General features: G+C 50.5%; 1 protein-coding gene across 3 annotated transcripts in view; it reads left to right on the forward strand.

The window, feature by feature from the left end:
* SCAPER (S-phase cyclin A associated protein in the ER) overlaps positions 1 to 24,228 on the forward strand; it is a 3,109,515-nt gene that overhangs the window by 1,533,223 nt on the left and 1,552,064 nt on the right. For all 3 annotated transcript variants that reach the window (XM_085643688.1, XM_085643687.1, XM_085643686.1), the window contains exon 21: positions 12,781 to 12,917. In XM_085643688.1, coding sequence (XP_085499814.1) covers positions 12,781 to 12,917 — 137 coding nt within the window. The remainder of the gene's footprint in view (positions 1 to 12,780; positions 12,918 to 24,228) is intronic.

The raw sequence follows: 24,228 nt of genomic DNA on the forward strand, positions 1-24,228 counted from the left end.
ATAAGTGTAGTGGCCTCGGGTATAGGAAAATGTATATCTGTTTTAAGTGGTGCTAGCACCAGCTTACGCAGGCTGCAATGGCACGCCTGTAGTTACAATTTGAGTGGTCTCTCATGGGTGGGATAATACGTGCTTCAGCCCATGGGAGACCCCAGGTGTACATATGCCCTGGGTACCTGGGTACCATATGCTAGAGACTTACAAGGGTACCCCAGTAGCCAATTTGGAGTGTACCCAAGTACTCACTGTGTCCAATTTGGGAGGAAGCCCAGAGACGGGGGTCCTGATTAGCAGGATCCTAGTAGGAAAACACAATAAACCCAGCAAAAATTGGGGGTGACCATGAAACCAGATCCTACATTCCTACAGCGAGGAAGTCCAGATTCTCTTGGCCAAGGGAGCTATAGAGAGGGTTCCTGGGCCAGAAATAGTCTGTGGTTGCCATTCCCGCTATTTTCTGGTACCAAAGAAGGATTTAGGCCTTCATCCTATCCTCGACCTCTGAGCCCTCAACTATTCCTCAAGAAGGAGAAGTTCGAGATGCTCATCCTTGCTCAGGTCCTGTGTTCCCTGGACCTGGGAAACTGGATGGCAGCATTGGACTTGCAGGACGCCTATTTGCATACTCCCGTTCTGCCTGCCCATTGTCGCTACCTGCGGTTTACATTGGGCCACGTGCACTTTCAGTTTGCTGTGCTCCCCTTAGACCTCACCAGTGTTCCAACCTTCCCCCTATCTCGACAACTGGTTGCGACAGGCTCATCCCAAGCAGTCTTCTCCCACCTCTATACTAGACTACGGCGAACCTCCTGCACTCACTGGGGTGCACTATCAATGTGCCGAAGTCACACCTGACACCCTCTCAGATGCTCCCTTTCATCGGAGTAATTCTCGACCCGGTGCAGTTTTGGGCTTTTTCCTCCCGAGCAGCGAGTCCAGGATATTCAGTCTATGATGCCTATTTTCAGGCTCTATCCTGGATTTCGGTGAGACTGACTGAGGCTATTTGGCCTCATGGCATCCTGCTTGTGGACCATGCCAGGTGGCACCTGCCGGTTCTGCAGTTGGGCCGTAAGTTCCAATTGGCACAGCATCGGAGAAATCTCACTGACCTGGTACTGATATTGAAGGGCACTGCATAAGACCTGCAGTGTTGGCTAACATCCGCGATTGGATCAGAGGCAGACCCTCTCCCTTCCCCACCCAGATCTCACAGTAGTGACGGATGAGTCACTTCTGGGATGTGGCGGCATCTGGGAGTGGTGAAGATCAGAGGACCCTGGTCTCTGGCAGAAGCCAGGCTCCATATCAACCTGTTGAAGCTTTGGGTGATCCGATTGGCACTGAAAGCCTTTTTACCGTCTATAAAGGGAAGGCTAGTTCAGGTGTTCTCAGACAACACTACCGCCACCAATCCGCAACAATCGGGGCAATGCGGGGTCGTGGACCCTCTATCAAGAGGCCCTGCGTCTCTAGACTTGGCTGGAACAACAGGCCATTTCCCTGGTGGTTCAACATCTGTCCGATTCTCTGAACGCCAGAGCGGATAAACTCAGCGGACGGTGCCTTGCGTATCGCAAGTGGCGTCTCCATTCGGAGGTAGCGCAAGGACTCATTCAGCAGTGGGGAGAGCCTTGGTTAGATCTGTTCTCCGAACGAAGAGAGTGCGCAATGTCAGCAGTTTTGCGCGTTGGAGTTACTAAGGCGGCTCTCGATCAACGCATTTCTTCTTGCGTGGAGCTCAGGCCTCCTGTACGCATTTCCACTCATACCAATCCTGCCAGTGGAGGCTGCCATGTAAGGAAGGTAGTGGAGAGGAGGAGGGAATAAGTTAATAACAAATGTAAAAAAAAAATACACTTACACTCGATACTGGCGTGATTCCCTCCTGGCTCGAGTCCAGGCAGGCAAGCAGGCTCCAACGCAGCGGAACCAGGAAGGTGCAGTAACCAATCCTGGTGCTTCTTTCATGCAGCAGGAAAGCAGCTCTAGGATTGGAGGCAGCGTCCTCTCTCACCTCTCCCAAGGGCACTGGAGCCCTATGCAGTCTCTAACCCAGCTGTCTAAAGACATTTGGGTTAGAGAAATTTAAATTGCACATGTCTGGCTGGCCATCGCAAGACAGCCGGCAAAAAAGACATGTGCAGTTTAAACCTAAGTGCCATGCCTATCACTGCTTTGTGCTGCTGCCTTAGTAGCAGCAGCAAAAACCAGAAAGCCCTGCCCCCTGTCCTGACTCTCAGCTGAGGATGGGGTTAGAAAAAATAAAATGGTAATAAATAAAGTTTATTACCATTTTATTTTTCCATATCTGGGGACACTTGGATTAGTGGGGCGATGCTCCTCTGCCTTAACGAGAAGCCGCCCCTGACTCCTGCCCAGTGCTCAAGAAGATCATGAGCGATGGGGCACAAGTCATTCTTGTGGCTCCGGATTGGGCATGGAGAGTCTGGTATCTCAAGCTTCTGGCAATGAGCGTCAATCCTCCGATCAGGCTGCCCCTTCGGCAGGATCTTCAATCGCAGCAGCGGAAGGTTCTCCACCCAAACCTGTCCACTCTGCCTCCTTGCGTGGAGATTGGGCGGCTACAGTTGACAGTTTTTGATCTTCCTGCCGAAGTCTACAAAGTTATCTTGGCAGCAAGGAGTCCCTCCACGAAGATGGTATAATGGAACACATTTTGTAAATATTGTACAGAAAGGTCTGCTGACCCCTTTTCTGCCTCCTTGTCAGATTTTCTCCTGTTTATTCTTTCCTTGGCCCAGCTGGGCTCTGCTTTGGGCACTTTGAAGGGTTACCTTTCAGCCCTATCTGCTTTTTTTCAGCTGCCATATCAGCCTTCACTTTTCAAATCCCCTCTTGTGCAGAGATTTTTCAAAGGGTTAACCCATTTGTTTCCCCCTTCCCCTTTTATTATGCCACAATGGGACCTTAACTTAGTCCTTACCTTTTTAATGTGTGCATCGTTTGAGCCGTTGCAGAACTGTCCTCTACGGCTGCACACTAATAAAACAGCCTTTTTCGTGGCTGTTACATCTACCAGGAGGGTGAGTGAACTGCAGGCACTATTATCACAGCCTCCTTACCTAAGCGTCGTTCTGGACAAAGTAGTACTCCGGACTAGGATATCTTTTCTGCCTAAGGTAGTAATCCCCTTCCATCTGGTACGGTTTGTTATTCTGCCCACTTTCTATGCACCTCCGTATCCTTCTATGGAAGAGGAGCGTCTCCACCATCTGAACCCAAAAAGAGCGTTATCGTTATTCCTTAATCGCACCAATAAATTTACGGGTGGATGAACAACTCTTTATAGGGTACATCAGGGCAAAGAAGTGGCGTGCTGTCCAAAAGAGGACCATATCATGCTGGTTTATCCTCTGTATCAAAATATGGTATACCTTAGCAAAGAAACAGCCTACTGAAGGCCTTCGGGCCCATTCCACCAGGGCAAAGACAGCCACCAGAGCCCTCCTGAGTGGTGTTTCACTTACTGATATCTGCCAAGTGGCCATGTGGGCATTTATGTACATGTTTGGCAGGCACTATTGCCTGGATTCTCAGGTTCGCAGGGAGGGCCTGTTTGGCCACTCTGTCTTGCAGGATTTTCTGCTCTAAAGCTTTTCCGCAGTCCCATCTCTGGGAAAGATTTTGCTTGGGTATCTGTTCAAAGGGAAATGGACTTTACAACGTAGCTTAAATCACGCACTCCATTTCAACGCAAGCTGAACACCGCTTGCCTTAACCACGCATATGGCTGAACCACTCATATGCATTGTTAAGGCAGTCAGCGTTCAAGCTGTTGGTGGCCGGGGAGAGGAACTGGAATGGAGCACCTGTTCGAAGGATGGGGACGCGACAACGTAAGTTGGGCTGGGGGTAGGTTTTAAGGGAGGGTGTCAGTATTAGGGCTCAGGTCGGAGGGTAGGTTTTAAGTGAGGGGGCGATTTTAGGGCTCAGGGCAGGGGCCTGGGGTCGGGGTAGATTTTAAGGTGGGGGCAGAGTTTTAAGGATGACGGCAGGGGCAGTGGAAGAGGCAGTTTCCAAGGTAGGAGGGGAAGTTTTATGGCTCTGGGCAGGGTAGGGTAGGGGTAGGTTTTAAGTCGGGCAGAGTTGTAGAGCTCAGGGCAAGGGGGGCGGAAGGGGCAGTTTCCAGGGTAGGAGGGGCAGTATCTAAAAGAGACTATCTGAAAGAAACAGTTAGTTATAGATTCCTTACCTTAGAAATACCCCCGGGCGTCAGACTGGATCCGGAAAGTTTTTCGTCAGCAGTACCCCTGTGCGTGGGAAGGTGGCGTTGGTCGATTCTGCGTTCGTTGTCGGCGTCATGGTCACCGGGATGACGTCGCGGTAGCTACATAGACACCGCCCTCGTGCACTGATGTTAGTTCTTCATTTTTCCGCGCCAGCAAGCACAGATCCTTGGAGATCGGTACCTACAGTCACTTTTTGACTGACTTTTTTCTCGACTTTTGTCGAATTCATTTTTTGAGTCCAACGACTCCTGGTGCACGAGGGATGCCCAGCTTCAAGGACTGCGGTTCCTGCAACCGACTGATGTTGGTGACGGACCCGCACCGCGTGTGCCTCTACTGCCTGGAGCACGACCATGGCCCCGAAGTCTTTGCGGGAGTGGTCCCAAAAGCTACTCGAGGCGCGGCAGCCTGCTCCGTGTCGTTCGATGTCCTGGTCGCGGAGGAGGTCAAAGGACCGGTCGCGGAGCCACCACCATTCTTTGTCGAAGTCTTTGTACTCGGGGTCAGGTAAGTCGAAGCACAAAAAGAAGTTAAAGAAGCATCGTCACTCTCTGATTTCTTCCCGTTCGGCGGCTGAAGTGATGAGGGATGCTTGCGGAGCCTGGAGCAACCCATGCCCAACTTTGTCAGTTTTACAATGTGATGCACCCTATCTTTGGGCAGCTGCAGGGTCCCCTTGGATCCAGGCCTGGATCCGGATCAGCGCCGGTCGACCTTGTTACGCCTCCCCCGTCGCTGATTCCACTGGCACCACGTCCGCAACCGGCATCGGCTGTGTCCCCAGCCGACGTCGACCCCGGCCTCCACCTCGAGGTAGACACGGAGTCGGACCGGCGTCAACCGGATTAGACGCCGATGGGTACTTTTGTGCCCCTGTTCTACCCTGCCTCTTTGAGACCAGATTGGCAGCCAGAGAAGGGTGAGGAGGACTGGAAGGGGTGTGAGGACCCTTTAACCAACCAGTTTGCTTATGAGCAGGACTGGAGAGAGGAGTTGGGGGAAGCCAGTGGTCTGGATACCTCAACAGACCTTAGCATGTTGTCTTCTCATACCGTGGCTACGGAGGAGGGACCGTCATACGCAGTGGTGTAGCGTAGGGCGGCCGAGGCTCTCCACCTCGACCTACCTAAGGTGGCAGTCAGGACTTACCTCCTGACCGAGGTGCTTCAACCGGCAGCGAGCTCTCCGAAGCCCCTGCTGCCGTTTAATGAAGCCCTCACGGACATCCTTTTGGGCACCTGGTCCAGGCCCAACACAGGGGCTCCTGTGGACAGGATGATTGTCCGACGCCACTGCCAGTCCCCGGGCGACCCCACTTTCCTCTCCCAACACTCCACCCCGGAGAGTTTGGTGGTCCAAGCCTCCACCTCCAAAGGCTCATTCCCTGACGCACCACCCGATAGGAATCCAAAAAGCTGGACCACCTTGGGAAGAAAACGTTTACTTCCTCCAGCTTGGGACTGCGGTCGGTAAACACCGCATGTCTGTTGGGCCATTACACCCACTTTGTGTGGGATATGGTAGCTCAGGTGCTTCCCCATGCCCGGAGGAGGCCCGGGCCGTGCTCTCCTGTGAAGTTGCCGAGGGGAGAGATGCAGCGAAGTTTTCCATCTGCTGTGGGCTGGATACCGCCAACTCACTAGGCCCTTCGACGCTACGCCTCGTTGAGGTCCACTATTTTTTCTGGGGAAGTCCAGTCCACTCTTATGAACATGCCCTTTGATGGCCGTCGCCTTTTCGGCGACAAAGCAGACAACGCGCTGGAGCGCTTTAAGGACTCTCGTGCTACGGCCAGGTCCTTGGGCCTCTCCACCACCTGCCCTGCACAGTCTGCCTTTTGCCCCTTTCGTGGCTATGGAAGGGGTGCCCGCCACAAGCTGTTTAGCCTCTGCGCGGCCGGGTACGTGGGAACCAGCGCCGTGGTTCTGTGGGCCAGCGGGCGGGCCAGTCCACCACAGCCCCCGCTGCACCAGCCTCCAAACCCTCCTAGTCCGACCTTTCAGGGCCTCCAAACGCCAGTGGGAGGCAGGATTCGCGATCACCTCCCCCACTGGCGCATGGTCACGTAGGACAGGTGGGTTTTGCAAATAGTCCAAAGGGGCTACTGCCTCCCCTTTGAGACTATCTCTCCATCCATGCCACCTCATTACCATAGCATTTCAGAGGATCATCTAGCCCTTCTCCAACAGGAAGTTTCAGCACTCTTGGCCAAGGGAGCCGTCGAGCGCGTTCCTGACCCAGAAGTAGGTCATGGTTGCTATTCCAACTACTTTCTGGTGCCCAAAAAGGACAAAGGACTGCATCCTATCTTGGATCTCAGGAACATCAACCGCACCTCCGGAAGGAGAAATTCTAAATGTTGATGCTCGCTCAGGTCTTTTCTGCCCTCGACCCTGGAGACTGGATGGTAGCGTTGGACTTGCAGGACGCTTACTTTCACATCCCCGTCCTGCCGGCCCACCGGTGTTACCTGCGGTTCACGGTAGGCCACAAGCACTTTCAGTTTACCGTGCTCCCCTTTGGCCTCACCAGCACCCCTCGGGTGTTCATGAAAGTGATGGTGGTGGTCGCAGCTCATCTGCGCAGATCAGGGGTTCCAGTCTTCCTCTATCTCAATGACTGGCTGTTGAAGGTGGGCTCGCCCCAGGCCGTCGTCTCCCACCTCCAGACTATGGTCGACCTCCTGCACTCGCTAGGATTCTCTATCAATGTGCCGAAGTCACACCTGACCCTCTCTCAGAAGGTCCTCTTCATCGGAGCGGTTCTGGAGACAGCGCAGTTTTGTGCATATCCTCCTGAACAGCGAGTCCGGGATATTAGCTATGATTCCGATCTTTCAGCCTCTATCCCGGGTTTCGGTCAGGATGCCCTCAGGCTGCTGGGTCTGATGGCCTCATGCATCCTGCTGGTGGACCATGTGTTCTGCTTGGGTTTTTCTGATCAGATAGAACCCGCTCATCAGAGCCTCACTAACCCAGCCAGAACGTTACCCCCTCCCCCTCCCTAGGGCCTATTTATAATAGGTAACCACATATATCTACCACCTAAGGACAGGGAATTCCTACTATACATACCAAGACCTCTTATAATCGGCGGCCTCGCGATCCCATACGGATCCAGACCTCTCTGCCCAGACGGCAGTATCACAAGTGGCGGCCTCGCGATCCCATACGAATCCAGACCTCTCTGCCCATACGACAGTCTCAGCACAAGTGGCGGCCTCGCGATCCCATACGAATCCAGACCTCTCTACCCAGACGGCAGTCTCAGCACAAGTGGCGGCCTCGCGATCCCATACGGATCCAGACCTCTCTACCCAGACGGCAGTCTCAGCACAAGTGGCGGCCTCGCGATCCCATACGAATCCAGACCTCTCTACCCAGACGGCAGTCTCAACACAAGTGGCGGCCTCGCGATCCCATACGAATCCAGACCTCTCTACCCAGACGGCAGTCTCAGCACAAGTGGCGGCCTCGCGATCCCATACGCATCCAGACCTCTCTACCCGGACGGCAGTCTCAGCACAAGTGGCGGCCTCGCGATCCCATACGGATCCAGACCTCTCTACCCCGACGACAGTTCATACGACAGTTCATCCTATGATCACCATAACATACAAAAAGGGAATCAGTCTCACTATTCATCAGATCACACAAGGACTGCCAGTTCGAGCATAGCCTGTTCTCCGGTTCGAGGGGCTCCTCTCTCCCTTATTCAGTTACCACTTACCTGATCAGGGTTAACATCTGTTCATGTAGCCGCAGCTGACTAGAAGAATAGGCTACCCTCTCATACAAGAACACGCAGCACATGTTGGTTCACTACAAACTGGGTACTTTATTACTCATTACATACGCAATCACATAACATTACAATATAACACATAACCTGCAAAGAAAAGTGAAATATTAAGTTGTGCACTCTAATAAGAAAGGGTCGACATCACCTTAGTAGTGTGTAGCCTGCACTCAGTGGTCATCTAGGTTCCCTTCTCGTCTGTGCCTCGGCTCGCCTGGAAGTCACACCTCCGCAGTCACGGATACACGTCTGCACCACTATGTGCTGTTCCCTTCACCCTTCTCCGAGTCACTGGGACCTCTTCCTTATCGGCTACTCTCTCCTCTCTGGCTATTCTGCTAGGAGAGTATCTGTCTCTCGGTTTTTCTCCGCCTCCAAGATGGCGTCTGTCTTCCCTGGAATAAGTAGTAGCTTTACTGCTAACGGCTAGATACCGCCTACGGACTGAACTTGTAACTGCCTCAGACTTTCACTAATATAGAGGTGCGTTTCCTCATGGAAAATTCTCCGGCCCGTAACCTGCCGCCCACCAAATTCTTGTACCTCCCCGTACCAAGGACACGTTCCCAGCCGGCCGGCCTGATGTAGTGTCTTCGGCATGAAGAAAAATACAATCCTTCGATAAGGGCCTGCCTGAACCGGTTCTCTCCAAGCGAATAACACCTCATAACTAAAACATTACATTTGACCTAGAAGCATCCCAAGCTGCCGGAGCAGAAAGAAAGATGGAGTCTCTCCCGTTTGAGGCCTACCAGGCCTGAATTCAGCACGGCTCCATGAAATACCCTCACTACAGGACAGGTTATCCCTAATACTAACGAATCTATCCCCTAGGCTATGTGTGCAAGCCCTGATCTATGGGGAAGAGCACAGGATCATGTCGAAGTGCCTAGTAAATAGGCTCCATTCACTACTCTAACCCTTAGACTTGAATGGTAAGAGACTGAAGTCACATTCAATCACCTTTCCTCACAAGAAGGCCGGGAAAATCGAGCAGAACACCATGCCAGATGGCATATGCGGGCTCTGCAGTGGGACATGAAGTCCCAGTTTGCACAGCATCAGGGGAATCTGTCCGATTGCGTCCAGATCTCGGAGGGCACTGCACACCATTTGCAGTGGTGGTTTACGAACCAGGATTGGGTCGACGGCAGATCCCTCTCCTTTCCTCAACCAGAGTTCACAGTGGTGACCGATTCATCACTTCTGGGTTGAGGCGGCCACATGGGAGAGGTGGAGATAAGAGGCCTCTGGTCTCCGGCGGCTTCACATCAACCTTCTGGAGCTCCGGGCGATTCGTCTTGCACTGAAGGCATTCCTTCCTTCTTTCAAAGGAAGGTTAGTGCAGGTGCTCACGGACAACACCACCGCCATGTGGTATTGCAAAAAAAGGGCAGACTGGGGTCATGGACCATCTGTCAGGAGGCCCTTCGTCTCTGGAAGTGGCTGGAACATCAGGGCATGTCCCTGTTGGTTCAACACCTGGCAGGTTCCCAGATCGCCGGGGTGGACGAACTCAGCCTCCGGTGCATGATGGATCACGAATGGCGTCTTCACTCGGAGGTGGGGCAAGGTCTCTTTCAGCAGTGGGGAGAGCCTTTGTTAGATTTATTCGCCACCGAAGAGAATGCACAATGTCAGCAGTTGTGCGCGTTGAAATTTCCAAGGCGGCACTCTGAGACGCTTTTCGTCACAAGTGGAATTGCGGTCTTCTATATGCCTTTCCCACTTCTACCCTGAGTGCTGAAAAAGATCAAGAGTGACCGGACCCATGTCATTCTTGTGACTCCGGACTGGCATGAAGAGTCTGGTATCCCGAGCTTTTGAACATGGCCATTGATCCTTCGATCAGACTGCCTCTTCGGGAGGATCTTCTGTGGCAGCAGCAGGGGACGGTCATCCACCCGAACCTGTCCAGCCTCCCCCTCCTTGCGTGGAGATTGAGCAGCGACTGTTGACAGCTTTCGACCTTCCTCCCAAAGTCTGTAACATTATCTTGGCAGTCAGGCGTCCCTCCACCAAAACGGTATATGCCTGTAGATGGAACAAATTTGTGGCATGGAGCACAGCAAAGACTGTGGATCCCCTTTCTGCCCCTCTTTCTGAGGTTCTCCTTTTCATTCTTTCTTTGGTCCAGCAGGGCTCTGCTCTGGTCACTCTCAAAGGCTATCTTTTGACCTTTCTTCCCTTCCTGATCAGCCTTCTCTTTTCAAGTCCCCTAATGTAAAACGCTTCCTTAAGGGCATTACTCACCTATTTCCTCCAATCTCTTTCTTAATGCCCCAGTGTGACTTGAACCTTGTTCTGACTTACCTTATGTGCACTCCTTTCGAGCCGTTACATAATTGTACTCTCAGACTATTGACCCTCAAAACTGCCTTTTTGGTTGCCATCACCTCTGCTCGCAGGGTGAGTGAGCTTCAGGCTCTTTCTTCTAAACCTCCCTTCCTGGCTGTTCATCCTGACAAGGTTGTTCTTCGCACTAGACCTTCTTTTCTTCGTAAATTGGATACCTCTTTCCACATACGACAGACCATCACTTTGCCCACCTTCTTCCCGCCCCGCATCCTTCTAAAGAGGAGGAGAGGCTCCACTGTCTGGATCCAAAACTGGAGCTTTCATTTTATCTGGATCGCACAAAACAATTCTGGGTGATTGGCCAACTCTTTGTTGGCTATGTGGGTGCCAAGAGAGGTTGGGCCGTGTAAAAACGAACCATCTCTCGGTGGGTCATTTTTCCATTAAAATTTCTTATTCCTTGGCGAAAAAGGAACCTTCAGTAGGGTTGCACACCCATTCCACCAGGGCTACGGCAGCCACTACTGCTTTGGGACGTGGAATCCCCCTTCATGACCACTGACAGGCAGCTACATGGGCTTCATTGAACACGTTCACTAAACATTACTGCCTGGACAGCCAAGACCAGAGAGACCGCTTCTTTGGCTCCTCCGTTCTTCAGGACTTCCTGGTGTGAACTTAGTTCGCAGACTCGGGTCCGCTTTTGGTATTGCTGGGGTATCTATTCTAAGTTAAGGTATCCATAACTAATAGTCTCTTTCAGATGAACAAGTTACTTACCTTCGGTAACGATGTATCTGTAAGAGACATATATTAGTTATGTATTCCTTACCGCCCAAGCCATCCTCCCTGTTCTGCGAACTGACTTTTAGAGTAAGGGAATCCCTTTCACGTCCCTAGTTTTATGCACCAGTGGTCAGTGTCTTGCATGGCTCTGCGCTTCTGGTGTGGAATGTCGTGTAAAGAACTGACGTCAGTGTGCAGGGGCGGCGTCTAAGTACATACCGTGATATCATTCTGTCGAGCACAACGCCAACGACAAGTGCAGAGTCGACCGACGCCACCTACCGTATCCAGTCTGACGCCTGAGGGTAATTCTAAGGTAAGGAATCCATAAGTAATATATGTCTCTTACAGATATATCGTTACTGAAGGTAAGTGACTTGTTCTTTAGGGCTCAGGGTAAGGGGAGGTCGCAGTAGGTTTTAAGTAGGGGGCTAAGTTTTGGGGCTCAGGGTATGGGGAAGGGGCCGTATTCAGGGCAATGGGGAAGTTTTTAGGGCAGGGTAGATTTAAGGGACAGGGTTGTATTTCAGGCTTGGGGGGGGTCGGGTTATATGGCAGGAGTCAGGATTATTGGACTCGGGGTGAAGGTAACGGTGTGTGAACTTTACCACACATCCCTTTACCAAACATGCCTTCAAGTCAGAACTGTGTGGTAAAGGAATGCATTCTTGAGAAGCATTAGTTGTTTGGGCTGCGTGGTAGAGGCACGCGTGGTTCAACCATGCGTGCCTCTGTCCTACAACCCTGTTCAAAGGTAAGGAATCTGCAGCTAGATGTCTCTATCAGGTGGACAAGTTACTTACCTTTGGTAACGCCTTATCTGGTAGAGACATAGTCTAGCTGCAGATTCCTTACCGACCCACCTATCCTCCCCGCACTGAGGAATTTTTTGTGCCAGGACTTTCCCCTTCAGGGCCCCAGTTGTCTTTTTTTAAATACACCATGGTTAGTCACTTCAGTGCTCCGCGCTTCTGGCGTGGGCAGTCGTGAAAAGTACTGACAGTGTGCAGTATTGGAGATTATATTGACGACCCGTACGTCACCACCACGACAAACACAACGTCACCCAGAGCCAACCAACGCCATCTGCCGGCGTGCAGGAGTACTGCTATCAAAAATCTTCTGGATCCAGCCTGACGCCTGGAAATTCAAATGTAAGGAATCTGCGGCTAGACTGTCTCTACCAGATAAGGCGTTACCGAAGGTAAGTAGCTTGTCCTTCAGGGCTTCAGGCATCTGAATTGAATGTCGTCCAAACATTCTCATTACTGCACTTGCCCTGAATCGGGTTGTGAATACTTTCAAAGGTTGCTTGGCTATAAGAGGTAGATTAGAATTTGTACACCGTTGGCTAACACAATTTTGTCAAGATTATGCCTTTTTATCGGAGAATTGCTCTCCACCCAGTGATTTGTGAGTTTGTACTCTTTGAAATTGAAAATATTCATGAGTTATTTACGTTCTGACCCGCCTTAATATGGCTGAGAAGTTTATCTAATTACTCTATCTGTAACATTACCTCCTTATAAGTCTAGAGGCAAAATAAACAACCATATAGATGGACTTTTTACTGCTGTTGTCTGTGATTTAATGTTGCTCCAGTCAAGTGGAAAGGTTTTTTTAATTACCTTAATATCTCGTGCAGGAGCATCTCTCCTTGAAGAAGTATATTGTTGATATTGTGCTAGAGAGCCCCGCCCCACCCGAGCCCCCCAAGGACAGCGATGAGAGACAGAAGGCCAAGAAGAGAGTGAAGAAGCTGAAGGCTCGCATGAACGCCAGGTAAGGCCCCGATTCTCCGGTGCCTGCTATTATTTTATGCAAATCCTGTTCCGGCGGAAGGTGTTTGCGACTGGAATGTCGAGAAAATAACACCGATGAGCCTAATTTATAGCCACTTCTGCTGATTGAGAATGAAAACTGAGCTATCGACCAGCAGCCCTTGCTTTCACCTGTTAAGAGCTTTCCTCATAATTGGATGCCCGTGTCCTGCCAAAGAGATAGCCCCTCGCAGCCTACAATGGCATGTTTAAGTGTGTGTAAACCAGGCCTATTTTTCTTCCCAGTTATTGATTTTTAAATGAAGTATCAAAGAAAATCAATAGTAATCAACAAATAGCAGCCGGTCTACCGTGGTGTCAGATCGCCTGCTTGGATTTAATCCATTTGGGGTCTTGTCACAACAAGTAAAAGTTGGAAATATCTAAAAATGGAAAGTGAGTTGCCAGACCTGCCGTTTGTCACCTGCCTCATAAGTGACATCTGCAGTTCAGCGAGGCATCTATATGTCATGGACCCGAGTGTCACCCGAGCAGGTGCGGGGGGCTTCAGTACCATGGCTGTGGACAGCGGCCATGCCTTTCTGTGGCTTATTACTACCTCATCCCAGATCTTTACTAGCATTTACACGTTTGTATATTACGTGGACACAGAGGCACTGCATTCACTTTAAAGCCATCTGTCACTGAATCATTGCGACTGCTGTGCAAAATTAAAAGTGTTCAAACGAATAGCAGTGTGCGTTTACCAGGTTTTCAGCAAAAGTATTGGTTCCACTTGAAATTGTAACTGAAAAAGTCCATCAGCCAGTGCAGTAGGAACACGTAGGCTCTTAAACTTGTACATCAGCCATTGCGCAATGAATTTCTTAACGGATGCACAGTGTGCGCACGCATACATTAGAGTGCAGCACGTCAGCCACTGTATAGATGGTGTATCAGCTCCCCACTACTGCACCCATCAATGTTTGCAATGGGAACACCTTGTATATGTAGCATGGCAGTCACTCCACAAGGAGCACTTCAAGTATTGTACCGGAAGCACACTAGCAGTTACTTATGAACTTCATCACCTGAGGGTTAGCTGCAGTGGTGGCTGGTGACATCTGAAAGTGGTGAGACGTAAAAGTTCGTCAAGAGTGCCATGTGGAGAGCAAGTGAAGAGACCATGCCCGACTGCCTTTAGAGAGGCCTGGTGGGGTTCTCCCCCAGGCAATTGTTTTTAAAAAGAGTGGGCAAATGGTGCATTTTTAAGCAAATTTGAGAAATCAAGACGGTTAATTAATCCATTGTGAAAGTGTAGTTATGACATCAAAGCATAGATTTCATATGATAATGACGTAGGTAGCTGCTTATTCAGTATAACCATTCTTAACATACCTGCTCCGTGCTAGCTCAGTGCAGTAGCCTGTTCACAAGAGTACAGTGCACCAAAGGCAAGTGCGATCTCCTGGGAGCTCCTTTCTCAAAGATTAGATTAGACTAGAAAGGAGTACAACCTAAGGCAACATGTCTGTGCCAACCCATGGAATCTCTTACCACCAGGCCCTGTGTTTTTTGTTTATTTCCAGACAAATGGCTTGCATTTGAAAGTGCCTACTTTCAGGAAACCTGTTTATGTAGGATGCATGAAATCCATTTGTCAGGCCACAAAGATATCACACAGCAGGGTTGAGGGCTCAGGAGGAGCCAGACGGGCTGGGAACTGTTTTGCTGGCAAAGGAAATCGAGAACAGGACAGCCTGAGTCCACTGTGAAAAGTAAAACGAGATTTATTTACATGGGAGTCTGCAAGCATTTGTACAGTTTTATCAAGCTTCCTATGGAGAGAGACGGCTGTGTGACTGGTGTTGCAATTGGTACCAGTTAGGGGTGATATATGTCACTTTTCCAAATTAAGCTGTTCAGCACAAACAAAACATCCTGTACGAGGGGTGCTGCTTATAAATGTTTGTGTTGGTCCCTGTTACATGCAAACAGATCGCGATCCTGAATGCCGTCCTTTATATGGCAGTGGTTTGATGTACAGGGACATTCAAAGATGCATCGAGCTACACAAATAATAAAAAGTGCATCTTTCGAATGGCGCTGCCGAACAAAAGCTGATCCGCAAAGTGTCACTCTGAATGCCATTTGGCCTGGAAAGTGAATTCTTATAGCGCTGCCATAAGTTTAGGAATTGACTATTGCTGCTGTATCTGCATTTAAATTGGCAAAGCAACATCATTGAATGATATATTTCACATGCATTTCACAAAAATGTGTCTAATAATACAACATTCATCTGTCTTGTCACAATGCTTGTGTTTTAAAAAAAAAGTCTGCATTTCACTGTTGTAACCTTACTAGACCCAGTGGTGTTCCAAATCCACTTTCCAAGCACCACACACTCTCTACATGGAGTATCATACACATCACGTGGGCAAGCGTTTCAACGACTGGCCTGTTGTGGGAAGCACTATCTAAATGTTATTGTACAATGCAAATTTATAATGCAGTCAAGACCAAAGAGTGTATGGCTCATTCTACCATCAGAGAAAATAATTTTTAGTAGATTCAATATAAGTATTACAGCCTGGTGAGTTCACTGTGTTCAAACACTGATAATATGTCATTATTATTACCAAATTCAACAGTATTCTTTATCGACACTGTAAGGATGAAAGGCTATGACTGGCTCAGTGATTCTGCCGAAACTTGAATTGGGCCTGGTGTTCGCACACAGGTCTCTGATTGCAAGTGGTCCCTCTAGCCTTTCTGAAACATGTGGAGTACATCACGTGTGTTTCAGGAATGTGTGTGGCTCAGTTTCTGCCACTGACGTCCTGGTAGAAGAGTTTGGAGATGTGAAAGGGAATATGTTGTTGTCCCTTTAGTCACCATGGCCATTTGAGGCCCCGCTGTTCTCAGGCACATGTGCATACTGACAACCAAAAAAGCGTACAACTATTGTACTCGCAATTTTTAAACATTTTTCAAAAGTATGAACGGGTGAAAATGATATGCAGAATAAATGGTGATACAATAACATTGTGTACTGAATACACCATGTATATAGTACTATGTTTTGCCTCATTTTCCAAAGCTCTTTTGTATTTGATAATTGATTGCAGCAAAGGAGACCCCGTAGCGCAATGACTCATATTGTCAAAATAAACTAACATGTTTAGGACAAACAAAACATCCTGTACGGACGTAGGTGCTCATTTAAATTTCTGTTGGTGTCTGACCCTTTCATTCACGTGCACACAAACATATCGAGGTCCTGGCAACCGAAAATTACATTCAATCAAATACTGTACTCACATTTCAAAGCTCTTTTTGTGTTTGATTAGTAAATGTTCCATTGGAGCGATTTTTGCGCCTACAGCAAAGAAAACCCCGGAGCTCAATTGCTCGAATCCTTAAAATAAAGGAACATGTTAAGCACAAATAAAACATCCTGTATGAGCAGAGCTGCTCTCGCGAACCAGGGGTTCTAGGTAAAAAAACACAAAGTGCTGTGTGAGTCTCAGCGCTAGGCCCAAGTATATCCTGTGATTCTGGACAAATCACTAAGCCTTAAAAAATCTGACCTTGAGTAATGTATCCCGGGCGCTCCTTTAATGCGTGCCAATACCGTTGAGTTATGTTTAACTACAAACTCTCCTGTGTGAACACCGCATGGCTGCTTAACTGCACGCACATAAAAAATCCACAAAAAGTGAAGTATATTAACAGCTTAAAGTAAAAATAGGCACCTACCAGCCTGTATTCTTTTGAGCCTACGTTGTAACAAACACAACAAGACATGGCTTAGCTTCAGCTGTATAACGCTTTCAAAAGTGAAAGCACACTCGACTACACATGAGGAAAGGAATGAGCTACACCCCTCCTACAGCCCGGCCCCTCTCGTGATGACTGGTAATTGTTGCCACCCACTATTCCTTCTCCCTCTCAGCCTGCCCCGCCCCCTGCCATTGAAATGAATAGAGTTCTGCCAACTCCTCCCAGGGCCATTTAGTAAACGCCCGATAAGCAGCCTTATCCATGGCATTCTAACTCGGCACGATGATGTCACTGCTGTAGCTTGTGCCTGCAGGTCGAAAGATGACCTCGCCCTGGCAGGCACATGCGCAGCAGGACGTCTGCAGTTTATCACAGCTGCCCCATTAAAAGTAATGGAGCAGCCAGCAAGTGGAAATGTCTTTTCGGCTGCTTGGTTTTTTAAATTAATTTCTTACGTCTCCCCTCAGGCTCTGGATGACAGGGCAACGCCCCTTTTGCCCACTAACACCAGCCGCCCCTGGTTAGCAGGTGCTTCAATCTTAGCGTGTGGTCTGCTACAGCTTATGGAGCATTTTAGACACTCACCACATCATAGCCACTGTAGAAGTATTATGTTAGCTGTTAAACATGGTGCTTGGTATCCATTGTACACAGTGCTTACATTCCTTGCAGAGTCAGCATGTCGCCCTATGCACCCAGTGCATTCCACCCTGCGCAGCTAGAGCATGTTGGAGGTTGCACGTAGAGAAAGTGGTCCAGTTCAGATAGCTTTCTATAGATATTCTACCACCTATTGTCATATTATGACCTTTTGTGTAGCACCCTCTACAATTAGTGTAACATCATAGTACTTTCCTAATTTGTGCATCATTTTCATACAGTTCTAGGACATCCATTGATTGGTTGGTAGTTGGCTGTGTTGTGTAAATAATACTGAAGTGTCACAGAACATTGGTATATAAGTCCGTGTTTATAGTACAACAGTTGTGGGATTATTTCTTTGTATTCCTGTCATCTCAGTACTCACAGTTAATACTATTTTGGTTCTCTGGGGGTCTTGTAGGCATCACTGTTGTCCAGGTTAGCATGCTGGTCCAGTTTTTGTTTCTAAGCTACTCACTGTACTGCTCTAAGGGTTCTTGGTGAAGACAGAAACATGGACATGACAACAACTCCCTGTAGCCCTGATTTTCTCCCTGTTCCCACATATGTTCCCGCTTAGAGAAAATGCTAACCTTTTGGGATCCGCTTGGTTCGTGAAGAGAAAAAGGAACACTGAAATAGCTCCATCTAGTTCGGGGTCTCCTCCCCAACTTCCTTTCCAAATTGAATAGGGTCTACCGTTTACAGATATTCCTCTGCCATCAGCCTATTACCTTGAGAGACGAGGGCTGATAGGCTCTTCCCCACCCTCCTCTTTGTGTTTGTTGACATTATAGGAATAGGGTTCCTTCCGAGCCCCGGCACCCCCTGTTTCATATGTTTACTCTGCCTTTTCTCCACTCCTGTCACTTTTTATGGTGGCTAACTAAAACAGATCACTGACATCGCTGAGAATGTTCTCCCACTTTCCCTCCATGAGCTTGTATTTGTTCTGTCTGTATTGGGAAACCTGCAACACTGCGACAGTAGTCAAGACCCTTCTCAGCACCAGCACCAACACCATCTCACCGCACCAGACATTTCTACACGGAGATAAACATTTTATGAAGCCACCTGGACCTGGCTATGCCATTGGGATTGATCACTTGTGCCCCCAGCAACCATGTAAGCGCAGGATACTGTACCATCAGTGGAGAAATCATTCCTTCCTTGTCACTGTAAAATCTGAAAGAAACAGTTAGTTATAGATTCCTTACCTTAGAATCTCCCCCGGATCCGTAAAGTTTTTCGTCTGCAGTACCCCTACGCGCCGGAAGGTGGCGTTGGTCGACTCCGCGTTCAGCATAGTGGTTTCCGGGATGAGGTTGCATTAGCAACATAGACATCGCCCTCACGCGCTGACGTCAGTTCTTTCTTTTTCCACGCCAGCAAGCGCAGATCTGGAGAGCGCGGTACCCCCAGTCATTTTTTGACTATGCTTTTTTCTCGACTTTTGTCGACTCTGTTGTTTTTAGAGTCCTCACGACTCCTGGTGCACAAGGGATGCTTGGCTTTAGGGCTTGCAGTTCCTGTACCCGACTGATGTCGGTGACAGATCCGCACCGCGTGTGCCTCTACTGCCATGGCCCCGAAGTCTTTGTGGGAACGGTCCCGAAAGCTACTTGAGGCCCAGCAGTCAGCTCCGCGCCGTTCGAGGTCCCGGTCGCGAAGCCACCACCATTCATCCTCTAAGTCTTTACACTCGGGGTCAGGTAAGTTGAAGCACAAAAATAAGTTGAAGAAGCATTGTCGCTCTTCGGCTTCTCCCTGTCCGTTGGCCGACGCGACAAGAGATGCAAGTAGTGCCCCTCCCGCGGCTCCGCGTGCGGAGCCCGTAGGGTCGGCTCTGGGTTTCCTCCCACTCCCAGGACAGGGAGCAACCCCTGCCCAGCTTCGTCAGTTCTACCAAGCGATGCACGCCATCTTTGGGCAGTCTGACTCCGATGGCGCGCCTTCGTGCCCCGCAGACTCCGTTGGGGGCCCTGGGCCTTCAGCGGCTTCGGCCTCGGCCATGCAGTTTCCCTTTGGATCCGGATTGGCGCCAGTCGACCTCGTTACGCCTCCCGTCGCCGATTCCACCGGCACTATGTCTGCCACCGGCATCGGCTGTGTCCCCAGCCGACATCGACCCCGGCCTCCACCTCGAGGTAGACACTGAGTCGGACCGGCGTCGACCGACGCCAGATGTGATGCCGGTGGGTACTTTTGTGCCCCTGTTCTACCCTGGCTCTTTGAGACCAGATTGGCAGCCAGAGGAGGGTGAGGAGGACTGTGAGGGGTCTGGAGACCCTTTAACCGACCAATTGGTGTACGAACCGGACTGGTGAGTGGAACTGGGGAAAGCCAGTGGTCTGGATACTTCACCAGACCTTGGCATGTTGTCTCCTCCTACCGTGTCTACAGAGGAGGGATCATCATATGCACTGGTGTTGCGTAGGTCGGCTGATGCTCTCCACCTCGAGCTGCCTACGCTGGCAGTCAGGACTAACCTCCTGACAGAGGTCCTTCAATCGGTAGCGAGCTCTTCGGAGCCCCTGCTGCCGTTTAATGAAGCCCTCAAGGACATCCTTTTGGGCACGTGGTCCAGGCCCAACACAGGGGCTCCTGTGGACAGGATGATTGCCCGACGCCACCGCCCGGCCCCGGGCGACCCCACTTTCCTCTCCCAATACCCCACCCCTCAGAGCTTGGTGGTTCAAGCCTCCACTTCTTAAGGCACCTTCCCTACCCCACCATCTGGAAAGGGAATCCAAAAAGCTGGAACACCTTGGTAAGAAAATGTTTTCTTCTGCCAGCTTGGGACTGCGGTCGGTAAACACTGCATGTCTGTTAGGCCATTACACCCACTCTGTGTGGGATACGGTAGCGCAGGTGCTGCATCAGTGCCCGTAGGATGCCTGGGCCGTACTCTCCTGTGCAGTTACCGAGGAGAGAGACGCTGCAAAGTTTATCATCCGCTTTGGGCTGGATACCCGCCGACGCACTCAGCAGGACCATTTCCACATCAGTAGCCCTTTGACGCTACGCTTGGTTGCGTTCGACTAGTTTCTCGGGGGATGTCCAGTCCACCCTTATGGACATGCCCTTTGATTGGCGTTGCCTTTTTGGCGACAAGGCAGACAACGCGCCACCACCCACCCTGCGCAGTCTGGCTTTTGCCCCTTTCGTGGCTACGGAAGGGGTGCCCCGCTATGTCCCACCCAGAACCACAGGCCGGCACAAGCTCTTCAGCCCCAGCATGGCTGGGGACGTGGGAACCACCGGCTGGGGGCCAGCAGGCAGGCCAGTCCACCACAGCCCCCTCTGCAGCAGCCTTCAAACCCTCCTAGTCAGAACTTTCAGGGCCACCAAACGCCACTGGGTAGCAGGATCTGCCATCACCTCCCCACTGGCGTACCATCACGTCGAACAGGTGTGTTTTGCAAATAGTCTGAAGGGGCTACTCCCTCCCCTTCGAGACTACCCTTCCCTCCATGCCACCTCAGTACCATCGCATGTCGGAGGATCACCTGGCCCTTCTCCAACAGGAAGTTTCGGCACTCATGGCCAAGGTTGCCATCAAGCGCATTCCTGCTCCAGAAGTTGGCCGTGGTTGCTATTCCCACCACTTTCTGGTACCCAAGAAGGACAAATGCTGGCGTCCTATCTTGGATCTCAGGAACGTCTACCGCTTCCTCTGGAAGGAGAAGTTCTAAATGTTGACGCTCGCTCAGGTCTGGTCTGCCCTAGACCCTGGAGACTGGATGGTAGCGTTGGACTTGTAGGACGCTTACTTTCACATCCCTGTCCTGCCGACCCACCGGGGTTACCTGCAGTTGAAGGTAGGCCACAAGCACTTTCAGTTTACCGCGCTCCCCTTCGGCCTTACCAATGCCCCTAAGGTGTTCACAAAAGTGATTGCGGTGGTCGCAGCTCATCTGCGAAGATCAGGGTTTCCAGTCTTTCCCTATCTCGACGACTGGCTGTTGAAGGCGGGCTCGCCCCAGGCTGTTGTCTCCCACCTCCAGACTACGGCCGACCTCCTGCTTTCGCTGGGGTTATCTATCAACGTGCCAAAGTTACACCTGACCTCCTCTCAGAAGCTCCTCTTCATTGGAGCTGTTCTGGACACAACACATTTTCGGATTGTCCTCCCGAACAGCGAGTCTGGGATATTTGGGCTATGATTCTGATCTTTCAGCCCCTATCCCGGGTTTCGTTCAGGATGACCCTGAGGCTGCTGGGCCTCATGGCCTCCTGCATCCTGCTGGTCGATCATGCCAGGTGGCATATGCAGGCTCTGCAGTGGGACCTAAAGTTCCAGTGGGCACAGAATCAGGGGAATCTGTCCGATTGCGTCCAGATCTCAGAGGGCACTGCACGACAATTGCAGTGGTGGCTCACGAACCAGGATTGGGTCAACGGCAGATACCTTTCTCTTCCCCAACCAGAACACAGTGGTGACAGACGCATCCCTTCTGGGATGGGGTGGCCACATGGAAGAGGTGGAGATCAGAGGCCTCTCGTCTCCGGCGGAGTCCGAGCTCCACATCAATCTTCTGGAGCTTTGGGCGATCTGTCTTGCACTCAAAACATTCCTTCCCTCTGTCCGGGAAAGAGTGGTGCAGGTGTTCATGGACAACACCACTGCCATGTGGTACTGCAACAAACCAGGCTGGGTGGGGTCGTGGACCCTATGTCAAGAGGCTCTCCGCCTTGGGATATGGCTGGAACATCGGGGCCTATTCTTGGTTGTTCAACACCTGGTAGCTTCACTGAACGCCAGGGCAGACGAACTGAGCCTCAGGTGCATGATAGATCACAAAAGGCGTCTTCACTCGGAGGTGGTGGAAGGTCTCTTTCTGCAGTGGGGAGAGCCTTGGTTAGATCTATTTGCCACTGAAGAGAATGCGCAATGTCAGCAATTCTGCGCGTTGGAATTTCCATGGCGGCACTCGCTAGGCTACGCTTTTCGTCACGAGTGGAGTTGCGGTCTTCTATACGCCTTTCCGCCTATACCACTTCTGCCCAGAGTGCTGTAGATCAAGTGCGACTGGGGCAAGTCATTATTGTGGCTCCGGATTGGGCACGAAGTTTGGTATCCTGAGTTGCGCAACATGGCCATCGATCCTCGGATCCGACTGCCTCTTCCGAAGGACCTTCTGTCACAGTAGAAGGGGACGGTCCTCCACCTGAACCTGTCCAGCTTCCACCTCCTTGCGTGAAGATTGAGCGTCGGCAGTTAATGTCGTTTGACCTGCCTCCCAAAGTCTGTGATGTAATCTTGGCAGCCAGACGTCCCTCCACTAAGACGGTTTACGCCTGTAGATGGAATAAATTTGTGGCATGGTGCACAGCAAAGGCAGTAGATCCCCTTTCTTCCCCTCTTTCTGAGGTTCTCTTGTTCCTCCTTGCTTTGGCCCAGCAGGGCTCTGCTCTGGGCACTCGTAAGGGCGACCTCTTGGCCATTTTAGCCTTCCTCAGGCTCCCTAATCGGCCTTCTCTTTTCAAGTCCCCTGTTGTAAATATATTTCTTAAGGGCATTACTCCTCTTTTTCCTCCTGTTCCCTTCGTAATGCCCCAGTGGGACTTGAACTTAGTTCTGACATCTCTTATATGCGCTCTCTTTGAGCCACTGCATAACTGTCCTCTCAGACTTCTCACTTTGAAAACTGCTTTTCTGGTGGCCATCACCTCTGCACACAGGATGAGTGAGGTGCAAGCTCTGTCTTCCAAGCCTCCCTTTCTGGCTGTCCATGCGGACAAGGTCGTCCTTAGAACTAGACCTTCCTCTCTTCCCAAGGTGGTTACTTCTTTCCACATTGGCCAAACCATTACTTTGCTCACCTTCTTTCCGCCTCCGCATCCTTTGAAAGAGGAAGAGAGGCTCCACCGTCTGGATCCAAAATGTGCGTTTTCTTTCTACTTGGATCGCACCAAACAATTCCAGGTGGATGACCAGCTCTTTGTTGGTTACCTAGGCACAAAGAAAGGTCGGGCCGTGCACAAATGGACCATCTCCAGATGGGTCGTTCTGTGCATTAAATCCTGCTATTCTTTGGCTAAGAAGGAGCCTCCAGTGGGGCTGCGTGTCCATTCCACCTGGGCGACGGTAACTACTACTTCTTTGGGACGAGGAGTCCCCCTAAATGACATCTGTCAGGCAGCTACGTGTGCACACGTTTATAAAACACTACTGCCTAGACAGCCAAGTCCGGTGAAACGGCTTCTTTGGCCGTTCTGTTCTCCAGGACTTTCTGGTGTGAACTTGGTTCGCAGACCCACCTCCGGGGTTGGTATTGCTGGGGTATCTGTCCTAAGGTAAGAAATCTATAACTAACTGTTTCTTTCAGATGAACAAGTTACTTACCTTCGGTTGCGATATATCTGTAAGAAATGTAGTTCTGATGGATACATCTGCCAGTGGATTCCTCACCTTGTGAATATCCCCTGCGCCAGCAACAATCGGAAACTTTTGTAGCAGTCCACGCCGATGAGGTCGAAGACGACGTCACAGAGACACCGCTCCGCTCGCGACTCCGCTGACGTCACCGGCTCCATAAGAAGACCTCGTCGGCGTGATGACGTCAGTTCCTTTTTTCCGCGCCGTCGACGCCAACGGATTTCGGGAATCTCTATCTGTAGCTTCACTGTTACTTTGTATTTCTACTGGGTTTCTCTGTTCCTTTTTTCGAAAAAATGTAGACAAAGAAATCGGGCTTCAAGCCCTGTCGTGAATGTGGAAAACATATGTCGATCACGGATCCACATGACGACTGTGTATGGTGTTTGTCATCTGACCATGATGTGGATGGATGCTCTTGCTGTCGCAAGATGAGCTCCAAGGCTCTCAAGGAAAGGGAGGCGAAACTCTTCATCGCAAGGATGAAAAAGGAGAAGAGAGGAAGAAGGAAGTCGGTCGCGAT

Source organism: Triturus cristatus, chromosome 3_1, assembly GCF_964204655.1.
Source record: "Triturus cristatus chromosome 3_1, aTriCri1.1, whole genome shotgun sequence".
NCBI lineage: Eukaryota > Metazoa > Chordata > Amphibia > Caudata > Salamandridae > Triturus > Triturus cristatus.